Genomic DNA, 21720 nt, shown 5'->3' on the forward strand with positions numbered 1-21720 from the left:
CTTGAGTTTGTGTCTTGGGTTTGTTGCTTACCAGCTTTGTGGCCTTGGGCATATTGCTCAACCTCTCTGAGCTTCATTTTCCTCACCTGTAAAATGAGCAAAAGGCTACATGTTTCACTGGCTGTGGTGAGGATCAAAGAGAGGTGTGACAAGTCCATGCATAGTGCTTGTCCCGGGGTTCAGCTCAGTATAACTGTATCTAACGCCTTTTGCCCCCCACCGCTAGGCTGCAGCGAGGCCCTTTGCCCACACAGCACCCCCCAGCCACCCACTGTCCAGAGCTTTAGGCCTGGACATCTGCAGCGTTTGCAGGCATTGCTCTTTTCTGCCCCCAAAGACCCTGAGGTTTCTTGTTTATGTCCCTCTTTTCCTCTCACATCAGGCTCAGCTTGGGAGCTGAGGGGGCTCCATTGTTTCTATCCAAATGAACCCCACAGCAATGGGGCTAGATGTCAGAGGTCATTTGCCCTTCTCCAAGGTCTGGGAGCAGAGGCCTGAGCCCCAGGCCTGGCATGGCAGGATGAGCCCAGCCTACTCATAGGTGTGACAGAGACATGACCAAATTTGTCACCCAGCTCCTGAATACAGTCTGCAGAAGTCAGTTCCCTCTCTGCCCCACAAAGCAACCACCTTGGGTCTATAGATGGACTGAGTCTGGAAAGCAGACAGCAGCCCTGCCCTCCCTCCCTGGCACCCTTCTTGCCCTCCCACACCCTGGAGCTCTGCAGACAATGACTTCACAGCTAGAAGGAGCTTTGTTAGAAATTAAAAGCAAGTGAGGTTTTTTATTTTCCCCATTCAGATGGGAGAGTTGCTTGCTCAGGGCTCCCTCTCCCAGGACAGGTAGACAGTTCATATTTATACATGTGACCCAGAAATATCTAATGAGCCACACATCAGGTCTGTTGACATTGCCTGGACCTGAACGGTATCACATCTCCCTCCAGCTGCTCTTTCAAAGGCTGGGAGGGACCATCAGAAAGTGGAGACAGAATAGATAAAGGAGAAGGGAGGATCCTGGGTGGGGAACAGCCCTCTCCTGGTGCCATGGGCACTTGGGAACATGATAATATCCCCTGGGTCCCTGAGTGTAAGCTGTGTCCCTAAACATATTACCCCATGACAGAACATGAGTGATGCTATAAGGGAAACAAGAAGGTAAGCAGACAGCACAGAGCTGGGGGGCCCTCCCCCCAGCAATTAGGAAAGTGGAAGTCCTGGGTCCTTGAGATGGTTGGATAGAGAAAGAAAACCACACAGAGCTCTTGGATCAGGAATGTGGGTTCCAATCCCTGCTCTACCATGTACCTGCGGCAAGTAACACAGAACCCGAGTTTATCTAAGAAAAAAAAATACAAAAAAACCATGTTTGCAGGGTTATAGTGGGAAAATCAAATAGATCTCCTATCCCTAAGGTTTGCGAAATCTAGCACTTCTTATCTCCCTGACTTCCACTCATTTGAGGGACATCCAGTGCATAGTGGAGGCACATTTCCTGTCCCTACTCAGGCCTGGGGTGGTCCTGAAGGTTCTGCTTGGCCACTTCTAGCTCCCTGGCTGACCCAGGGATGGAAGGATTGGGGAGGGCCTAGGACAGAGCTGCATGGGAATGAAGCATGAGGAAGCTGTTATTCCAGCCTCCCATGACCCAAGCCGGTGGGGAGGGTGTGGGGTGAGGGGATATCCACTCCTTAAAGGTCTCTGGGTAAGGAGATCTGGCGGTCCTCTGGGTCCACGTGGATGTAGTGAGAGGAACACTTACCCTGCAAGCTGTCCCTGACCCTTTCCCAGCTTCCTGTCCACTGCAGACCCCAGCAGCTGCCTGCCCTGGCGATGAGTGGCACAGCTGTGTGATGTCTGTGTGCTCATCCCACAGGCCACAGAGTGGGCCTCCAACGAGGATACACGCCGCTCCTGCCAAAGCAAAGGAAAGACTGAGGTATGTGGCCTTGATGGTCTGGGCACCTGGCCTGGAGCGGGGAGGAGGTTTCTGGTTTCGGGGATGGAAGGGCTGGGTGTGGGCATGAGGCTGCCTGCACGGAGGCCCGGCCTGGATGAGCCAGGGGCTCCTGTGCAGGTGAGGATCAGCCCTGAGCATCTGAGTGGGCAGTGATGCCACTGTGAGACAGCCTGGGTGGGAGGTGCGGGGGCAGGGAGTGTCCACAGATGCAACCTGAACTTGGGAGCAGGGTGGAGCTGGGACACAGGAGTGCTTCCCAGTATCTGTGGTACAGTGCTGTGAGGGAAAGACACCCAGCACGGCCGCGAGAGCGTGTCCCTCTACTTCCCCTTCTCGCTTCAGGAGGAGTGTCAGAACTATGTGCGGGTCCTGATTGTCGCTGGCCGGAAAGTGTTCATGTGTGGGACCAACGCCTTTTCCCCAGTGTGTTCCAGCAGACAGGTGGGGGACGCTTGGGGTGGGGCGGCCGGAAGGGGACAGACACCAACGGGTTCCCTCACTCAGGCACAGTCTTGGAGTGGCGTTGCCAAAAGTAACAAACCACAAAAACCCCAAAACAAGAAAGGATGCCCAGTTAGATTTAATTTCAGATAAATAAGAAATGATATTTTAGCATAAGCATGTCCCTGTCAAGTTTGGGAGGGACATACTTATGCTGGAAAATTATCCAGTGTTCATCAAAACTCAAACTTAACTAGGCCTCCTGTATTTTATTGATCAACCTTATGCTGGAGGGTCCTGACTAGGGGGCAGGGGCTAGAGGCAGATGGACCTCCTGGCACAACCTTTCCCTCCATGATGGCTGCTCTCTCAGAGGGACTGGGCCGGGTGGGCAGTGAGGAGGAGGCTGGAGAGAGGCAGAGGCCGACAGAGACCAGGGGCCCAGGAGGAAACAAACTCCGGGGTGGGGGGCAAACAGGCAGCCCCTGGGTCTCAGGGAAAAGCGCCCCCATCTCCCCATCATCCCCAGGTGGGGAACCTCAGCCGGACTATGGAGAAGATCAATGGCGTGGCCCGCTGCCCCTACGACCCTCGCCACAACTCCACAGCCGTCATCTCCTCCCAGGGGGAGCTCTATGCAGCCACCGTCATTGACTTCTCAGGTCGGGACCCTGCCATCTACCGAAGCCTCGGCAGCGGGCCACCCCTTCGCACTGCCCAGTACAACTCCAAGTGGCTCAATGGTAAGGAGGCGCAGCCCCAAGGGTGGGGTTCCCCTGGTTCTGACCCACTGGCACATCCAGACCCCCTCCTTCCTGCCCAACCTCTGAAAGGGCTCACGCTTCATCGAGAGGCCCAGAATGAGGCATGTGCTTGCCCAAGGACATAGCAAGTCGGAGATGGACTCTGGATGAAGTCACGGATGTCCTAAGTACCCAGAACAAATGGAGAGCAGGCGATGAGGAGAGAGAAAGAGTTAGGAATGGATTTGGATGAAGGGCTATAGGAAAGAAGAGATTGGGAGAGGGTGGTATGAGTTTCCTGCCCCTTGGAGTTGAATCCCTGCTTCTCCACTGAATCCCTGTGTGGCCTTGGGCAACTATTGACCTTTCTGTGCCACGATGTTCTCATCTGCAATATGGGGCTAATCATAGTGCTTACCTCATAGGTTAACAGGATCCAATGGCTGATCCATCTAAAGTACTCATAATAGTGACTGGTACACAGCGAGTGCTCAGTAATGCATGTTAACTGTTATTATAACTGCACTTTGCATTGGAGGTGGGAACACGGTTAGTTAGAGTCCCCAGGTCACCATGCTGGTGGAGGGGTGTCAGTATGCCCATGTGGAAAAACGGAAGTAGTCGAGTACTCCTATGCCTGCCCCCTTCCTCCCTGCTGGCCTGACCAACCCCTTGTTCCTTTTCTGTCCCCCTCCCACCCCACCCGCTGCCCCCGCCCAGAGCCCAACTTCGTGGCAGCCTACGACATTGGGCTGTTTGCATACTTCTTCCTGCGGGAGAATGCGGTGGAGCATGACTGCGGGCGCACGGTGTACTCTCGCGTGGCCCGCGTGTGCAAGAACGACGTGGGAGGCCGCTTTCTGCTGGAGGACACGTGGACCACATTCATGAAGGCCCGGCTGAACTGCTCCCGCCCCGGCGAGGTCCCCTTCTACTACAACGAGCTGCAGAGTGCCTTCCACCTGCCTGAGCAGGACCTCATCTACGGGGTCTTCACCACCAACGTGTGAGTCCCTGCCCTCCGCCGCCCCTTCCCTGTGATACCAAGGACGCGCTCTGATCTGGCCTTGCAGCCTGGTGGGCTCGGGCAAGTCCCTCCCTGAGCCCTTGTTTCTCTTTCTGTTCAATGGGGCTTGTCGTGTCTTCTGCACCGGGTCTTCTGAGGATTTTGTGACTTGCTGTCTCCGCAGTGATCAGCATTTATTCTGGGCTGCTGGAAGGGCAGGCCTAGGCCAGATAGGAAGAAATAAAAGGCACTGGATTGCAGCTCCATGAGGAAGAACTTGCTGGTGATGAAAGTGAAATAGCCTGCCTGGGATGAGGGGGTGGCAGCCCTGGGCGGGTCTGGCAGCAGCTTGTTGGGGAAGTTCTGAGGGGGTTCCTTACGGTCCCTTCCAACATCAGGACTCCACGATCCCGCTAAACCCCACCAGCTGTCTTCTGGCAATCCTGAGTGCAGTGGAAAACACGGACTGGGAATTAGAGCCCTTCTATTTCCTAGGTGTAAGGACGGGTAGCCCTCACAGAGACCATGAGTCCTCCTCCCGCCTCCTCCTTCTGTATTAAGGCTAATCCACTCACGTGATTTTCACATAGAGAATGCTGAATGGGTGGCAGAGACCAAGAAAACATTTGTTGTACAGGAAGCTGTGCAGGGTTCTTTGTAAGAACATCAGAAACACATGAGTCATAGAGATTGCTTAGCTTGGGCCCCAGGTAGCAGGCATTGGAGGGCCAGGCTAGCTATAGAGAGGATAGTCTGAGGGTCTGGACAGAGGTAAGAGTAAATCTGGGAAGCAGGAGCAGAAAGGCCATCCAAGCCAGGGGGACAGACATCAACACAGCCCATACAGGCCAGGAGCTGACAGCCAGGACTTAGTGACCAGCCTGGCGGTCAGCACCAGAAGGTCAGCAAAGGACAGGAGCCACTGGAGAGACATTAAGGGGAAATGATGACATTAGTGTAGATTTTAAATAGTTTATGCATTGTGTGCCTTCTCCATGGCAGGTGCTTGGTGGGTGGGTTGTGGGGGATGGGTACCAGAGAGCAAGAGCAGACCTGGCTCTGCCGTCGAGCTTACATTTTAGAGAAGGTGGTTATTACACACCCAATTTTCATTGTGTTTTAATGCTACGAAGGGAAAGGGAAGTGTGCAGGGAAACCTCTAACAGTATGGAAGGGAGGTGATCAGGGAAGGCTTCCTGTAGGAAGTGACACCCCTACAGGATGAATAGGAATTAACTAGGGGAAAGGACTGGTCCAGCCTAAGGGAGCTTGCAAAGCTTTTGGGTCAGAAGAAATGTTTGAGGAACTGAACCAGACCAGTGTGGCAGGAGCCTGGGGAGTGAGGAGGAGAAAGACAGGAAGGAGAGGAGGCTGAAGAGTGAGGATTGGGAGGATTATATCCCGAAAGCCTTGCTTTACGTGTTTTGATCTTTATCCTAAGAGCAAGAAGTTATTGAAGGGCTTGAAGCAGGCCAGAAACTAGCTCAGATGTGCATTTTGAAACGCTTGCTCTGGCTGCTGTGTGGAGAATAGATTAGAGGAGACTAGGCAGGCTGTGGGGACACCAGCCAGTAGGACAGTGCAGCCTCCAGGGAAGACGATGGGGTCAGCCTTCCCTGGAGGGAGAGAGAAATGGACACGTTTGGGAGAGGGACTAAATGCAGAGAACAGAACCGGAAACATTTGGTGTAGTGGTATTGTGTCTGAACTGTTCACATCAGACTCATAGAAATGTCAGACTCTGGGACCGAAAGGGATCTTAGAGGTCATCTGGCTCAGGGTGTCGTGGGTTGTGGGCATATATCAGTGGTTTGGCAAACTGGCTCTTTTTAAAATAAATAGAAGAGAATAGATTGGAATAAAAATATCAGAGTATAATGTATTTAGTAAAAGTAAGTGTTGTTTCATGAAAATTCATTGCAGATGTGTGTGTATGCATAGATGTGTTAATCTGAGTTGTAATATTACATATATTTCTTACAGTGGCCATGGATAAAACATTTGAAAATAATGACCTTATTTGACCCTCCCATGGGAGAAGGGAAGGGAATGCAGAAGTAGTATAGAGGAACCCACCAGTGCTTCTTATCAGTGGGTCTTTCTTTCCCAGAGGGTTTCCAGAGCATCTTCGCTTTCTGTGACCCCCCTATTACCAGGCACCAGGCTCATCAAAGGTGCTTAATCAGCCTTGGAGCTGTGCCAGGCTGTGCTTTGACAGCTGGCTGTGGGGTTTAAGGAGGGTGCTGAGGCCTGTGGGGGAGGGGGCAGCATCTGCCATCTCTTGCCTTTCAGAAACAGCATTGCCGCTTCTGCTGTCTGCGCCTTCAACCTCAGTGCCATCTCCCAGGCTTTCAATGGCCCGTTTCGCTACCAGGAGAACCCCAGGGCTGCCTGGCTCCCCATCGCCAATCCCATCCCCAATTTCCAGGTATAGCTTCTCCTCCGTTTCCCTCTCCACACACACTGCCTTCCTCCAGACTACCAGCCACAAGCTGATTCCCGACTGCTTAGTGCAAACACCAAACTTGTCTCTGCTGGTCTATGCCCATCTGAGGGGTCTGCAATGGTCCCCTACGAGTATGGTAAAATCTAAGACTGTGGAACAAGAAGGGGAGAGTAGGTGGGACACAGAGCAAGGGAGTATGCTCTGAGCCATCTCTAAATGTGACCCCACCTCCAGGGCGGGAGGTCGGATCTCAGCTCTATTCAATGGAGCGGACCAGGGGAGCATGCACGTGCTGCCTGGCTAGAATGTGGGGATTTTAGCTGGAGTTTGCTTGTAGTCTACCCAGCATGGGTACTAATGCCTGGAGGGTGTCTGAGCATCAGGAGTGGTAAGAGCACTGGGTGCCCTGGGTGGTGTGAGCACCCCCAGTGCTGTGATGGAGAAAGGGAAAGAGAGATGGGGCAAAGAAAGCTACTGATGTTAGACTTTCATATCCATCTGACTTTGGGCCGAGGGCCAGTTTGGAGCAGGGTAGGACCTCAGGATTTGTGGTCCAACAATCCTGACCCTGATCTAGCCCTCCCTCTGTGTGATCTTGGGCAAGTCACCCAATCTTCTCGAATCTCTTTTTCTTTATCTGGCATGTAGGAATAATTCCATTGACCTCTAGATATGTGTGAGGGTTGATACCACTTGATATGGAGCCGGGAATATAGTAGGTATTTCATAAATGGTAGTCGCTTTCCAGTTTGGGTTTGGAAGGCGTAAGAACTTGAGCTGGTAGGGACACGGGAGAGGGAAAGCAGGGCTTGGCCTAACATGAGAGAGCGGGCACCTATAGCAACAGCATTAGATCACAGAACACTTGTTAGCCACACTCAAATAGTCCGTTTTTAGATAATCCAGTCCCTGTTGCATCTCCCCCTCCTCTTCCCCAGCCCTGGCTGGACCCTCCTCCCCCATCTTCCCAGCCTCAGTTTCCTTAGTTCCCAAAGAAAAGGCATTTCTTCCTGGAAGATGGTGCAGGGGACCCAGCCGATCTTGGGGGTAGGCGGATTGGAGAATCAGGGTAACAGTGAAGAAGGTGGGGGGATGGAGCATCGGGCAGCTTGAGTGGCTGGGCACGTGTGACCCATCTCCCCACGCAGTGTGGCACCCTGTCCGAGGTGGGCCCCAATGAGAACCTGACGGAGCGCAGCCTGCAGGACGCACAGCGTCTGTTCCTGATGAGTGAGGCGGTGCAGCCGGTGACACCCGAGCCCTGTGTCACTCAGGACAGCGTGCGCTTCTCACATCTCGTGGTGGACCTTGTGCAGGCCAAAGACACGCTCTACCACGTGCTCTACATTGGCACAGGTGAGGCCCCACCTCGTCTGGGCTCCTAGTGGGAGAAAGTGGAGGAGCGGGGGACCGGGCGGTGAGGTTCCAGGGCTTTCAAGACTACCCCCACCTGGTCCCTCCAGAGTCCGGGACCATCCTGAAGGCACTGTCCACAGCGAGCCGCAGCCTCCGCGGCTGCTACCTGGAGGAGCTGCACGTGCTGCCCCCCGGGCGCCACGAGCCCCTGCGCAGCCTGCGGATCCTGCACAGCGCCCGCGCGCTCTTCGTGGGGTTGAGCGACAGCGTGCTGCGCGTCCCGCTGGAGAGGTGCGCTGCCTACCGCAGCCAGGGGTAAGTGGGGTCGAGGGCGGGACCCCCCAGGCTTAGCCCCACCAATCGTACTCGGGAGGTGGAGCTTAACAAGGGGGGCACTTTGGAGTCAGGTAGACCTGGGGTGGCATCCTGGTACAGTCTCCAGCTGTGTGCCTTTGGCCAAGTCATTTAACGCTCTGAACTGTGGTTTCCTCCTCAGAAAATCTGTGCAAAGTTTTTGTGAAGGTTAATTAGGATAATCTCCATAAACCACTTATCACTGCCTGGGGGACTTATGCGTTTAGCAAATGATGGTGGCTGCTACCCTGTTGTCAGCCCCATAGTTAGGGCCTGCTGGCCCTTGTAGCCCACTTAATTTCTTCTGTCCCTTCTGTTCAGAGCGTGGTCTTTTCTTTGAAACCACAGCGCTTGTGACTCCAGCCGTGGGTGCAGAAGGGAAACTGCTTTGAATCAGCCACCCACGTTGGCTTCTCTTCCTTAGAAGAGACAGAGAGGCCTGGCTTGGGTGGGGTGGAGGTGAGGAACCATGTGGGGACATGCGTTCCTTTCCCAGCTGCTTCCGAGATCAGCTCTCCATACCTTAGCTTCAAGTGGATTCACAACATTTAAGGGTGAAGCGAAAGCTTATTCCAAAGCCAAATGGAAATGGAGCTCAGACTCTGACCACGTGAGCCTCCTCTGAGCTACACCTCCTTAATTTTGAGCTAATCGAAAGCTGCCTTTAGCTGGCATAGCAACAGCCACACGGGGTCCTAGGGCCTTTGCAACACAGAGACCTCCCGGCTGTGCCCATCTGTCCTCGAGATTTGGGAAACAAGTCATGCCCCTGCTGCCAAGGGTTGTTCTCTAGCCCCAGTAAGGTGTACTGGGACCTGGGCAGAGGCTTTGAGGGCAAGGAAAGAGGGGAGCCGGTCCTGATGTGGCAGCTGGGGAGGGTGGGGAGGACGGTGGGCAGACACTCAAGCTACCCTCAGCCCCAACACATGGCTCCATTAATGAAATACCAAACATGTACTCAGCTCAACCATGCTCAGAGTGCTTTAGTCGGTGTGAGAGGAAGGAGATGAGGTGAAATGGCCTAAAACACTCTCATTTCCCTCAGAGGTCTGGATATGTGGTCAGGGAGAGAAACCTTGGCCTATATCTGATGTGTGGGACAGACAGGGGGCGGCGGTGGGGGGGGTAGTGGGAGAGGCTCACATGCTAGAACTAGACACACCTGGGGTTTCATCTCAGCTCCATCATCTACTAGTTATATGATCTTGAGCAAGTTACTTAAGCTTTTGAGCTTCAGCTTTCTCATTGGGAAAATAGGAGGAAATTGTGATGGAGCAAATGATATTTAATTTTGGCTGAGTTGTAAAAATTGGGAATGATATTCATGAAGTGTCTAGTCCAGTGAGTCATAAGCGGCAGCTAGTCCTTATTCCGTTTTTATCTCCACAAATGCATTTAGGGGCCCTTCAGCCTCTGGGCTCTCTGGAGCCTAGACTCTGCAACCTTGAATACAGACAGCACTGCTTGGCAATGAATCACAGGTTACCTGCTGGCGGCATTTCCCCCATATCTTGTGTTCTTTAACTCTTGTATTATTAACCTTTTCACATGTGCCTTGTGAAATCCTTGAAGGGATTTATAACCCAGTGTCCCAGTATTTGTTATATTCCACCAGGGGGCCACACGCAGCCCTAGGCACAAAGTGACTTTCCACACATGATTAATCCTTCTTCAGTTAATTGATGATTTGGCCTGAGAGGAGGTTGGTTTAGGAGAGGAGTGAGGAATGGGACTGGAAAATTGGTTGAGGCCCGCTAAGAATGCCAAGGGACGATTTTTATTTGAATCCTGGGCAGTGGGCACTGAAGTGATCTTGGAGCAGAGAGGGGAATGGAATGGAGTGACAGGCGGCATGAATAGGTGTTTTATGAAGATCAAGCAGACAGTGGTGGGCAGCTGGTCGACCAGCATGAGCTAGTGTGGCTCTAGCCAGGTATGAAGTGTGGGGTCTGCAGTGGTAGGAGGGGAAGCAAGACGCCAGGACATGTCCCCACTCACATGGTGCTGCAGAGAGAGGGCAGGGAGGTTGCATAGCATGGCGAGGTGGAACAGTAAGGTAGAAAGAGGTCAGTTGGCGTCTGAAACTGTCATCCCATTTGGCATCCTGAGTTTGGGATAAGAGCCCTTGATGTGTACAATGAAAACCCCCTGCTCTCCAGGACTCTGCCATAAAGCGACAGGTGGATGTAAAAATGTAAAATATGAGGTCTCATTACTGCAAAGTTAATAAAATTACCAGAGTATATCCATGCAGCCACCAAGCCATGCACTCCAGAGCCTTGGAGCCAACTTGCCTATCATACTATATCAGAATTTGTGCTATTGTGTGTGGGGATGGTTGTCACAGAGTTTTATTGTGTCCTAGGAGAGGCATTTCATGCTTTGTTCCTCATTCCTTCCAAAGCTGGCAGGAGGATGAGGGTGGGTAAGCAGAGCCCCTTTGGGTCCCCTCCTCTGCTCAAAACCCAGGGGCTCATCTCCAGCCCTCTCTTTTCACTCAGGCGAGTCTCAGCCCCGTGGAGCACGACCAGGACCCTGGCCTGGTCAGAGAGACCAGGGCTCACAGACAGGAGGAGGAACAAAGGGAATGAATGCTCACTGCCTCTGCAAAGCTGGTGTTTTATGCATGAACGGCCCCTTCTTCCTTCCAGCATGCCTTTCAGGCCGCACTGCAGTGGGGTGCCCTCTACGCCAGCTCACTCGGGAGGAAGGCTCAAGCGTATCTCCTCTCAAACTCCCTCCCTGCCAGGGGGCCTTAGCCCCTCTTTGCTGACATTGTACTTAATGGCCACTTTCTCCCAAGCTCCTGGGACACCATTTCTACCCTGGACAGCTCCCATTTAGAGATTTGCTACATGGTGCTGGAAACTGCTTGCTTGCAACTTCCACCATCCATCTCTGTCCTGTCTCGGAGCCCATAGAATGAACCTGTTCCCTTCTATAATAGCTGCTCAAGACATTGCAGTAAAAAAAGACTTGGTGATATATGATTGGTCCGATGGCTGCTTTTATGAAAGAAACTAAACTGCCACCCAATTCTACAGTCAGAGACACACTTTAACTCTTCCTTGCTTGGCGCTTTAATTTTCTTAAGAATGTTCTCTGCTCAGTAACCTTTGGGGTGACCTTTGGTAAAAGCAGCAAATGTGAACGAAAGCTCAGGCACTGGCCCCAGGGAAGTATAGAAGGCCCCCTCAGGTGGCCAGGGCCAGGCCAGGGCAGGCATGTCCTTGAAATAGGAGAGGTTGAGAGGGTGAGGGAGGCTGATTGAGGGTGGGGGCGTGGAGTCCGCACGTACCCTGCAGTTTTCCTTCCCTCTTTTCTTACTCTGTCATGGGTTGGAGAGGCAAGGCACTTCATCTCTTTCCCTGGGAACCCTGACAAAAGTGGCCCTGAAACAGCAGTTCTCAAACATGCTATTCATTAGAATCACCTGGGGAGTGCTTAAAAGATTCCAGTGTCTGGGCCTACTCCGGTCCAAAGGCCCAGATAAAGACAGGTTTTTTTGTTTTGTTGGCTTAAGCTTTTTAAAAGAGTCCCAGGAGATTCTAATTTGCAGTCAAGACTGGGAACAATAGTTCTAGAACTGGCTAGGCCCTGGATGAAAGAAGTAGCATGAGGCAAATTTCATTCCTCCAAAATCGTCTGCTTTTATCTTGTGTAAGCTGATTCAAGTTTTCTGCTCATATGCATTTTCTATGCTGACAGACATTTGTTTTTGATAGATAGGATCTTATTATTATTATTAATCACTAGTCATGGCTAGTTCTTTTTTAATTTATGTTGCTTATAAAGGACAATATCAGTGGCTTCTAGAGGTTAGCACTCCTTTCTGAGAGCTGAGGGAAATACACTCAGGAGTGGCCTTTACTGCGTTCTGACTGGTTGAATTTGCTTGCAGCCAGTTTGGTCCAAATGTCAGCCGGTGAGCAGAATCTCAAAACCTCATGTTGCTTGGACTATGTTTGCACATGTATTGTATTCAGTCCTATGATGTCTAGTTTGATGATTTCTGCTGGTGAAACACCCCCAAATCAAACCATTGATCCCAGAAGAAAATATGAGAATACTTATGCTGTACGATTTACACAAATTGTCCTTGAGTGAATAAAGTAGAAACAGATTCTTGAGTAACAGATGAATGTTCTGGATTCCCAGGTGGGCTTACTGGGGCCCAGTGAGGCCCTCACCCACTGAAGCCCCAAGCATTGGCCCCCTTATTGCCCGAACAAGGGACAAGTCTTCTTTGACTTCCGCTGGTGAGAAGAGGAAGCCACACCCACTTCTCCATAAGGTCTCTCATAAAACCCCTTTTCTCTCTGGAGGCTGGTCAGGAGACATGGTCTATTTAACTCACTGACCATAAAGAATTCATTTGCCAGGTGACTCTCCCTAAAGCTTCTAGAAAAAAGAAAGATTCTATCCCAGAGATACCAAAAGGGGCAACCCTTTGGTTCTTTTGTGGATCCCTCCAGCCCTCAGCATCCTTGGCCCCTTTGGCCAGTGGAAAATCCCTCTGCAGGGTCATGGCAAAGCATGTAGCCCCCACCATCTTCACAGTCCAGCACCGCCTTTATCCAAAGCCTCTTCTGCTTTCTAACCTCCAGTGTCTGCCCTGCTTGTCAATGCTCTCTAGACTCTCTCCAGTAGGCCCTGTGCTGTGGAGCAGCCAGCCTACACAGGGGAGGAAAGTGGGAAAAGGAGGCAGAAGGAGCCCAGGGTTTATATCCCCTGAGGTTGTCTGAGCTGTCTGGCTGTTGGAGGCAACTTCCTTCAGACTCCTGCATCTGATGTTCTGTTTACTTAGCGATGGACAGCCAATCGTAATTCCATAATTCCCATACTCTTTTTCTCCTCCTTGGAGTCTTACTAGTAGAGATTCAGTTGTTTGTTGTTGTTATTACAAACTGTAAAGGATCCAATGAATGAGTCAGAGGAGGAAGGGAAGAGAGCAGCCCTAGAATCCGAGAAGGGGCAGTGTCTGGGGCGTGCTTCAGTGCGGAAGCATTACCTTTCCTAGGTCACGGCAGGTAGAGCAGCCCTGAGGGCCAGGGAAGGGGGACCTGGGATGTGACCCCTCTCCTGGCTGCCTGAGCTCATTATCCTGATGCTAACGCTCTGGACTCTGGTTCCTGCCACCAGCACGAGCACGTGGATACCCCAGGTGACCCAGGACGATGTTTAGGTGTCCCCTGAGCCTGCGCCTGTGTATTGAGGTCTAGGCCCATGTTTCCTTGGTGTGTGAAGGCAGACATATCCTCCAGCCAGGAGACAGGAGTGTGAGGGGAAAAGCGTGGTTAGGAAATCTGGGTTCTAGTGCCAGCGCTGCCATGTACAGTTTGTAGGATTTGGGGAAATTCCTCTTCCCTTTTCTGTGGTCCTATTGTGAATCCCGGTGATACTCAACCTGGCTCCCATTAGAACCACCCAGGAGCTTTTAAAACCTCACCAGCCCCAGAGATTCTTGTCTGGGGTGGGCCTGGGTATCCGTATTTTTTAAAAGCTCCTCAACGATTCTGATATGCAGCTCGGTTGAGAACTGCTGTGCCAGATCATCTCCAAGATCCTTTCCATCGTAATGTTTTCTGTCATCACAGTGATTTCTGTTTGCCACTTCTTCTCCTGCAGCCCCAGATGAGGAGTGTGGGGCACCCAGTCTGGGGGAGGCAAGGTTCTGTGTGTGGGCTCTGGAGGGCAAGGGTTTGAGTCCTTGGTCAGCGATCTGGGTCTCCTCCATATCACATGGGGACAATAACAGTGCCTTCCTCATTGGGTTGTATTCAATTCATTCATGCTTCTGAAGCACTTAAAATGATGCCAGGCACGCAGTAAGTATGCGATGAACTTCTTATTGTGGAGGGCAATTGGATGCACAACGGTGCCCAGAGGGGAGTGGTCAGGTGTGTTCTTGGGATGTCAGTGTGGCCAGGAAGCCAGTGGGCTTGAACCTCAGGACCTCTGTCTGGCAGGGCATGCCTGGGGGCACGGGACCCGTACTGCGGCTGGGACGGGAAGCAACAACGCTGCAGCACACTCGAGGACAGCTCCAACATGAGCCTCTGGACCCAGAACATCACAGCGTGTCCTGTGAGACCCCTTTGTACCCCCAAGTCTCCGGCCAATTCAGGCTGTGACTCCCCACTCTATCCCTACATCCCCCGGACCTCGTGCCTTCCCTATCCCTGCCTTGTATGACGGCCCTGTGCCCGATGTGTGTCTGCAGGTGCGGAATATGACTAGGGATGGAGGCTTTGGACCGTGGTCACCATGGCAACCATGTGAGCACTTAGATGGGGACAACTCAGGCTCTTGCTTGTGTCGGGCCCGAGTCTGCAACTCCCCCCAACCCCGCTGTGGGGGCCGTGACTGCCTGGGGCCAGCCATCCACATCGCCAACTGCTCCAGGTGTGTGAGGATATAGGGCTTACACAGCAGCTGCCTTGGACTGGAGTGGGGCATCCCCAGCCAGGTGTTTGCACTAAGGGATAGAAACTACTTCAGGACTATGCAGCAGACTGGATAGGTAGCTAAGGTCTGAGGGAGAAAACATGAGGCCTGGGGAAGTTTCTACTTTAGTGTGAGAGAAGTTCTGTCTTGTGGGGGCTCTTGATACAAAGATGAAGGATGAACAGGCATGGGAGTCACCTCTAGACAGACTTTAGCCTCAATAAATCTTGCTGTCCCAGACGAGGGGCGACATGGGATGGTGGTAAGGCAGGCAGACCTGGTACCAATCCTGGATGGCTACTATCTGGAGGTATGACCTTGGCTACGTCACCTAACCACTCTGAGTTTCTCTAAGTGAAACTCTGAGTTTTTCTTGCGGACTGTTGAGAGGATTACATGAGATAATTTATATATCAAGTGCTTGCACACTGCCTAGTACCTAGGGACTCCATAAAGTGGTTATAACAACTAACCCACAACTCAGGACACCCTTAAAATAACTTAATTCTATATACATTTATTCATTTAACTGTCACAACAGCCTCATGGGGGTAGGAATACAATCATTAGCCTTACTTTAAAGATAATAGTAGGATGGGGCACAGGAGATTTCAGTAACTTGCCTGCGCTTATACAGCCAGTCAGTGATAGAGCCAGAATTTGAAAATTGGAGTCAAAGTAGACAAGATTGAGTGGTGCCTAAGGTTGGAGCAAAGCATGTGCAGTGGTCGAACAGGGGAGGATCTGAGTGTAAGATTCCGCCAACCAAGAAGGTTGAAAGGAAGGTTGCAGATTGGAAAGGCAACTCGGGCTTTCTCTAGAGAATGTGTCCTTTGGACCCTGTGAGTAGAGGCCATGCCCCATGTCTGTACTTTTGGCCCTGGGCACAGCCTGATATATGCAAGAAGGCTCTCAATATATGTTTGAGAAATGAATGAAGGAATGAAGGAATGAGATGTCTGCCTGAGATGGCCTGGTTAGGAGCTGATATTTTCTGTGTCACTGACACTTCCTGACAACAACACACTCCATCTGCCCAGATGTAGACTAGATCTGAGAAGCTAGGGCTCAGAGGTCATCTGTCTGTCCCTCCGACCCCGCCAGGAATGGGGCGTGGACTGCGTGGTCATCGTGGGCTCTGTGCAGCACAACCTGTGGGATCGGATTCCAGGTCCGCCAGCGAAGTTGCAGCAACCCCGCTCCCCGCCATGGGGGCCGCGTCTGCGTGGGCAAGAGTCGGGAGGAGCGGTGAGCTAGGCTGTGATTGGGGGTTTCTGCGACAGAGAAGCTGGCCCCAAACTTTCTGGGCCCCTAAAACGTGATCGGGATTTTCTGGGTGACCTAGTGGACTTCCCCGTTTGCATTCCCAGTGACTTCTTGTTAAGGAAGGGGGGTATCTTCTCCCTAGAGTGATGGCCCCCTCCCTTCATACCCCTCAGGTTCTGTAATGAAAACAAGCCTTGCCCAGTGCCCATTTTCTGGGCATCTTGGGGCTCCTGGAATAAGTGCAGCAGCAACTGTGGGGGCGGCGTGCAATCACGGCATCGGACCTGCGAGAACGGCAACTCCTGCCCGGGCTGCAGCGTGGTGAGGGCGAGGGTCGGACTAGCCAGCGGGATCGGGACACGGGTCTTGGGACCTGTAGCCAAGGGGAGGGGAGGCTGAGGCGGGAGCGCAGAGCAAGCCTGGAGGCTGCGAGGCTATGAAACAGCTCCGCTCCCATCCCGAAGGAGTTCAAGACGTGCAACCCCGAGGGCTGCCCGGAAGTGCGGCGCAACACACCGTGGACGCCGTGGCTGCCAGTGAACGTGACTCAGGGAGGGGCGCGACAGGAGCAGCGGTTCCGTTTCACTTGCCGTGCGCCCCTGCCAGACCCCCACGGCCTGCAGTTCGGCAGGAGGAGGACTGAGACCCGAACCTGCCCCGCGGATGGCTCGGGAACCTGCGACACCGACGGTACAGCCCCGCGCCCTCCCCACACCCCGTCACCTCACCTCACCCGCCACCGTCCCTTCCGGGTTCAGAGAGATGGAGCAGGGGCGGGAGTGGCTGCGAGTGGGAGGTCGGGTTTGGAAGAAGCCCTTGTCGCTGAGGCCCGTGTCCCCACACCCAGCCCTGGTGGAGGACCTCCTGCGCGGCGGGGGCACCGGCCCACACACGGTGAGCGGGGGCTGGGCCCCCTGGGGCCCATGGTCGTCCTGCTCTCGGGACTGTGAGCTGGGCTTCCGAGTCCGCAAGAGGACATGCACCAACCCAGAGCCCCGCGACGGGGGCCTACCCTGCGTGGGCAACGCCGCGGAATACCAGGACTGCAACCCCCAGGCGTGTCCAGGTAACCCTGCGCAGAGGAATCTGGGCCCAGGGGAACCCCACCTAGGGAAACCTCTATCTAAGAGACTCCCAGGCCTAACCCGGCTACATCTCATGCTCAGGTGACCTCTTCTCCCTGCCAACTCTGTACAAGGGGCCCCAGAGCAATTTCTTACCCCCAACATGCACACAGCAGCTACGCCCACAGAGCAGAACCTTTCCACAACCTCCCTGTTTTCTCTCCTCTAGTGGTTAGTCAGATGAGGAGCTTGTTTTGAGCTGGTTTTTGATGACTCCTCTGCAGCCTGCATTTCCCACTGTCACCCCGAGTGGGAAGGGTCATTCCCTAACAGTGAGCTGTGGGGTGGGAGGGTGTTGAGGTCAGTGTGGCCCAGGACAGTGGCCTTGCCCGGGACGTAGTAGAAGACTGTAGGGTCCTGCTTGCCCCTGCATCCCCCTCACACACTCCATCCCTTTGCAGTGCGGGGTGCCTGGTCCTGCTGGACCTCGTGGTCCCCGTGCTCAGCCTCCTGCGGTGGTGGCCATTATCAACGCACTCGGTCCTGCACCAGTCCCGCGCCCTCCCCAGGCGAGGACATCTGTCTGGGGCTGCACACGGAGGAGGCACTGTGTGCCACGCAGGCCTGCCCAGGTACTAAGTACCTCTGACTGGGGCTGGGAGCACCATGGAGCCCTCCTAGCTCCACCAGAGGATCCCGGGGTGGTTAACCTTGTCCCAACCCACAACCCACAACCCACAGAAGGCTGGTCACTGTGGTCTGAGTGGAGTACATGCACCGAAGATGGAGTCCAAACCCGCAGCCGGCGCTGTGAGGAGCTGGCCCCAGAGCCCAGTACCTGTGCTGGAAACAGCAGCCAGAGCCGCCCCTGCCCCTACAGCGAGATTCCGGGTAGGTCCTCAAGCCAGCACCTTCACACCAGCCCTTCCCACTGACCCCCCAGTTCCTTGCCTTTCTGAAGCATGCATCTGTGGGACGCAGGATGAAACACCAGGGGGGGGGGGGGGCACACACACTTTGGGCCTCTGCCAGGCTTCATCTAAGAAGTGGGCCAACCCTCCCTAGAGGTGGAGTCTGGGTGGAGACAGAGGGGAGTGACGGTCCCCAGGCCCATCTCATAGCTCAGTGCTGACCCAGGGGTCCTCTCAGAGACATACCTAGCCCGAGAGGGACCCATCTCCTCTCTTCCCTGCGCCAACACCGTATCCGCTTGTCTCCCTGCAGTGATCCTGCCTGCCTCCAGTGTGGAGGAGGCCACCAGCTGTGGAGGTAAAAGGAACCTGCCCTCCCTTCATGACACTGTCCTTCTACCCCTCCTCCTCAAGGAGGAGACCCACCCTGCTCCAAAATCGGGAGTCTGTCCATCTCCTGCTCCAGACAGACAAACCTTGTCGACGTCCTCCACTGCTTTAGACCATGTGGAGGGGTGTCTAGGCAGTTCCCTCCACGCCCTCCAAGTAGGAGGCCGTCATCAAATCTGTATTCAAGAAGAGCCACTCAACTCCATGTCCTCTGACCCAAGCCACAGTTGGTCTTGTGAGAAAGGCCCTGGGTGATGGGCTGCCCAGCCTCCCTGCTTCCATTGTCTGTGGTCTCAAGCACCTTGGGAGGCAGTCGGGTGGCTCTCCTCTGCCCAGTGACCCTTTCCTTACCACTGGCCTCTCCCTCCCCCAGGGTTCAGTCTCATCCACCTAGTAGCGACGGGCGTCTCCTGCTTCCTGGGCTCGGGGCTGCTGACCTTGGCAGTGTACCTGTCCTGTCAGCACTGCCAGCGCCAGTCCCAGGAGTCCACACTCGTCCATCCTGCCACCCCCAACCACCTGCAGTACAAGGGTGGAGGCACCCCCAAGAATGAGAAGTACACACCCATGGAGTTCAAGGTGGGAGTATGATGGGTGCACGGGGCACGGCGATGGGGGCAGTGGTTCTGCCCTGAGCTGAGCATACTGGGCTGGGCACTTGGGAGGGAGCAGTGGGGTCATGAACAGAACACTGTGTCAGCAGTTAGAATGTTCTTTCATTGACTGGCTCCTGATCTTGCCCTGGTATGTCCCCTCTCCCCATCACTCCCTTCACCACCTCTTCTATGGTTCTTTCCTTCTCCCACAGACTCTGAACAAGAATAACCTGATCCCCGATGACAAAGCCAGCTTCTACCCATTGCAGCAGACCAATGTGTACACAACCACCTACTACCCCAGCCCACTGAACAAACACAGTTTCCGGCCCGAGGCCTCACCTGGACAACGGTGCTTCCCCAATAGCTGATACCACTGTCCTGGGGACGTGGGCTCCTTGCCTTCCTAAGGCACAGAGCAGGTGGAGATGGGAGCGTGGAGCCAGTTGGGTTTTGTCCTTCTGTACTAGGCCCAGAACTTGCTGCCTTGCCTTGTGGGGTCCCATCTGGCTTCCGAGAGCTCTGGCTGGAGGTGTCCATGCGGGAGAGGGCTGGCTTCAGGCTGGCACGTGGCTGCAGCTCCAGCTCCTCCCAGGTCTCTCATGGCCTCCTTTTGACTCAGCATCATGCAAGCCTCCCCTGCCATGTCTGGGCTTTGGACCTACTGGGCATGTGAGGAATTGGAGAGTGGAGATGGCAGGAGAGCAGGCTCTTAGGTTTGGTTTGGAAATGACAGCTGTGTGGCGGTCATGGGCCAAGACTGCCCCTCTCTGGCTGGCCCCAGGAAGGGTCTGGGCTACATCCTGATTATCTGTGAAAGGAACTAATCAAATGGCTCCAGAAGCTCTGGATTCTCTGCCCAGGGCTGGGCCATTGTGGTGCTGTCCCCGTGTGACAGAGGGACTGAGGCTGGCCCAGGCTGTCCACCTGTGCCTAGCAGTGTGTACCTTGCCCAGGGGCATCCCTCTAGTCAAAGACAGTGAGGGCTGGGGGCCTGAACTCTTATCTTTGCTGAGAAGCCCTTTAATCTGAGTGCGCACAGGCCTCAGCTTTGCCCTCAGAATGCACGAAAGGTGGCCCAGGAGAAAGGGAGGCAGGAGCCCAGCATCCGTGCCACTCTGGAGACTGTCTTCCAGTTGCTACTTAAAAGAGCTGTTGGCTGACACCTGCCTGGGAGCCTGTGCTGGTGCCTCATCTGTTCAGGAACACACACCCAAACACCCACACACACAGACACACACACAGAATCACAACCTACTATAGCAACAAAAAGGATGTTGGGCTGTGGCATTATTAATTAAAGATGATATCCAGTCTCTGAATGTAACTTTGTCTTTGTGCATATGCGCGTGGGCTCGTCTTGGCTTTAGAGCAATGCACTGGGGTGACAGATGGTCCTCTCAGGGTGGAGGAAATGACCCGAGTAGAGTCTGACTTAATAGAGGATATCTTTCCATTTGTGATTCTATGTTCATACACACACATTGCCCTAAATCCCCCCTTTGTTTTGGAAAAGAGATTAGAGACAAGCAAATCCACAAGTAGAAACACAAGATACACCAAAGGCAACACAACAGGAGAGATTTTCGTTCGTTCCCTCAGCTGCTCTTCCAAGCTACAGACATATATGAGTCCAGCAGGGGAGTATTGACAAGGGTTATTTTATGAGGTGTTTTTACACTGCTGAGTTAATAACACCAAAATTGACTGAGAAATGAGTTAAACCTGTGAGGTGGGGGAAGTCCAATGCAGTTGTTGGATTCAATAAAAATAACCTCAAAACCTCAACCCACTAAAGAATGCTACTATTTTGGATGAGAATGGTGGACCTGTTAAATTTAGAGAGCAATCTCCTGACTTAATTGGCTGGGTCAATTCCCATAAGATTCCCAGCAAAACCCACTTGTAGGTCAGGCTTTATGGCCTGTGATCCTAGTGGTAGAGGAGGAAGAAAAGAGTATTCCTGGACCTCGTGTCCTGGAATCCCTGAGCTTACTGGGACAACTGAAATAGCAATGTCCTCAGGCCAAGGTGGAGTGGAGCCCAATCAGAGAGCACTCAGGGCTCATAAGAATATTTCTGCAGCTTTGGGATTTCTCACTGGGTTGCTGTTAGCCCCGTGAGTCCAGAGCTTGTGAGGGTCTGTGGGGGGTGTTAGATCTTGGGGTCTTGGATTCCCTTGGACATGGTAGAGCCAGTGACATTCAAGAGTGTTTGGGGGCCTAGTGTGCCTACTTCACAAGGGCTGCTCATATATGTCCAAGTGGAGGGACTAGGCAGGTCTGTAAGGAAGTCGTCATGGAAAATTCCCAGGTAATGCCCACCCCTGTTGACTGGAATAACATCAATGGGAAGAAACCCATAGGTGCCAGGACAAAACACACCACACACACACACACTTTTCTTTTTATAAAAATGTGTGGTTTTGGAGGCATGACCATTCAGAATGCGTGAAGGGAGGCACATGGCATGCAAATTAGCTGGCATGGTTGGCAAAGGCTACTCCATAAGCAGCCCTGGCCAAGCGATGAGGAAGCCGGGAATGTGCTCCTTGGCAGGGAGGGTGTGGTGCTCTGGCAGGTACTTTAGGCCACATAGATGGCTGTGGGGTGTCAGGAAGCTGAGGTGTGAAATATAAGGAGCTTCATTGGCCCAACTGGCTAAGCAAGAGGGGGAGGAAGATGCAGGATTCGGTGTCCTAAACCTTCTTGGGCCCTCTTATCTTTAAATAACTGTGTGT

The 21720-nt window shown here is 53.3% G+C and overlaps 1 protein-coding gene across 4 annotated transcripts in view; it reads left to right on the plus strand.

The window, feature by feature from the left end:
• Positions 1 to 20307, plus strand: part of SEMA5B (semaphorin 5B) — a 118092-nt gene extending 97785 nt beyond the window's left edge. For all 4 annotated transcript variants that reach the window (XM_074330886.1, XM_074330896.1, XM_074330893.1 and 1 more), the window contains 18 exons: positions 1877 to 1939; positions 2303 to 2401; positions 2931 to 3144; positions 3865 to 4150; positions 6443 to 6578; positions 7745 to 7952; positions 8060 to 8267; positions 14276 to 14393; positions 14530 to 14711; positions 15858 to 16001; positions 16193 to 16340; positions 16484 to 16709; positions 16867 to 17085; positions 17545 to 17715; positions 17825 to 17974; positions 18308 to 18352; positions 18758 to 18963; positions 19193 to 20307. In XM_074330886.1, the coding sequence (XP_074186987.1) occupies positions 1877 to 1939; positions 2303 to 2401; positions 2931 to 3144; positions 3865 to 4150; positions 6443 to 6578; positions 7745 to 7952; positions 8060 to 8267; positions 14276 to 14393; positions 14530 to 14711; positions 15858 to 16001; positions 16193 to 16340; positions 16484 to 16709; positions 16867 to 17085; positions 17545 to 17715; positions 17825 to 17974; positions 18308 to 18352; positions 18758 to 18963; positions 19193 to 19351 (2982 nt within the window). In that variant the 3' untranslated portion in view covers positions 19352 to 20307. The remainder of the gene's footprint in view (positions 1 to 1876; positions 1940 to 2302; positions 2402 to 2930; positions 3145 to 3864; positions 4151 to 6442; positions 6579 to 7744; positions 7953 to 8059; positions 8268 to 14275; positions 14394 to 14529; positions 14712 to 15857; positions 16002 to 16192; positions 16341 to 16483; positions 16710 to 16866; positions 17086 to 17544; positions 17716 to 17824; positions 17975 to 18307; positions 18353 to 18757; positions 18964 to 19192) is intronic.
• Positions 20308 to 21720: the final 1413 nt, after the last annotated feature.

Source organism: Rhinolophus sinicus, linkage group LG01 (genome assembly GCF_036562045.2).
Source record: "Rhinolophus sinicus isolate RSC01 linkage group LG01, ASM3656204v1, whole genome shotgun sequence".
Lineage (NCBI taxonomy): Eukaryota > Metazoa > Chordata > Mammalia > Chiroptera > Rhinolophidae > Rhinolophus > Rhinolophus sinicus.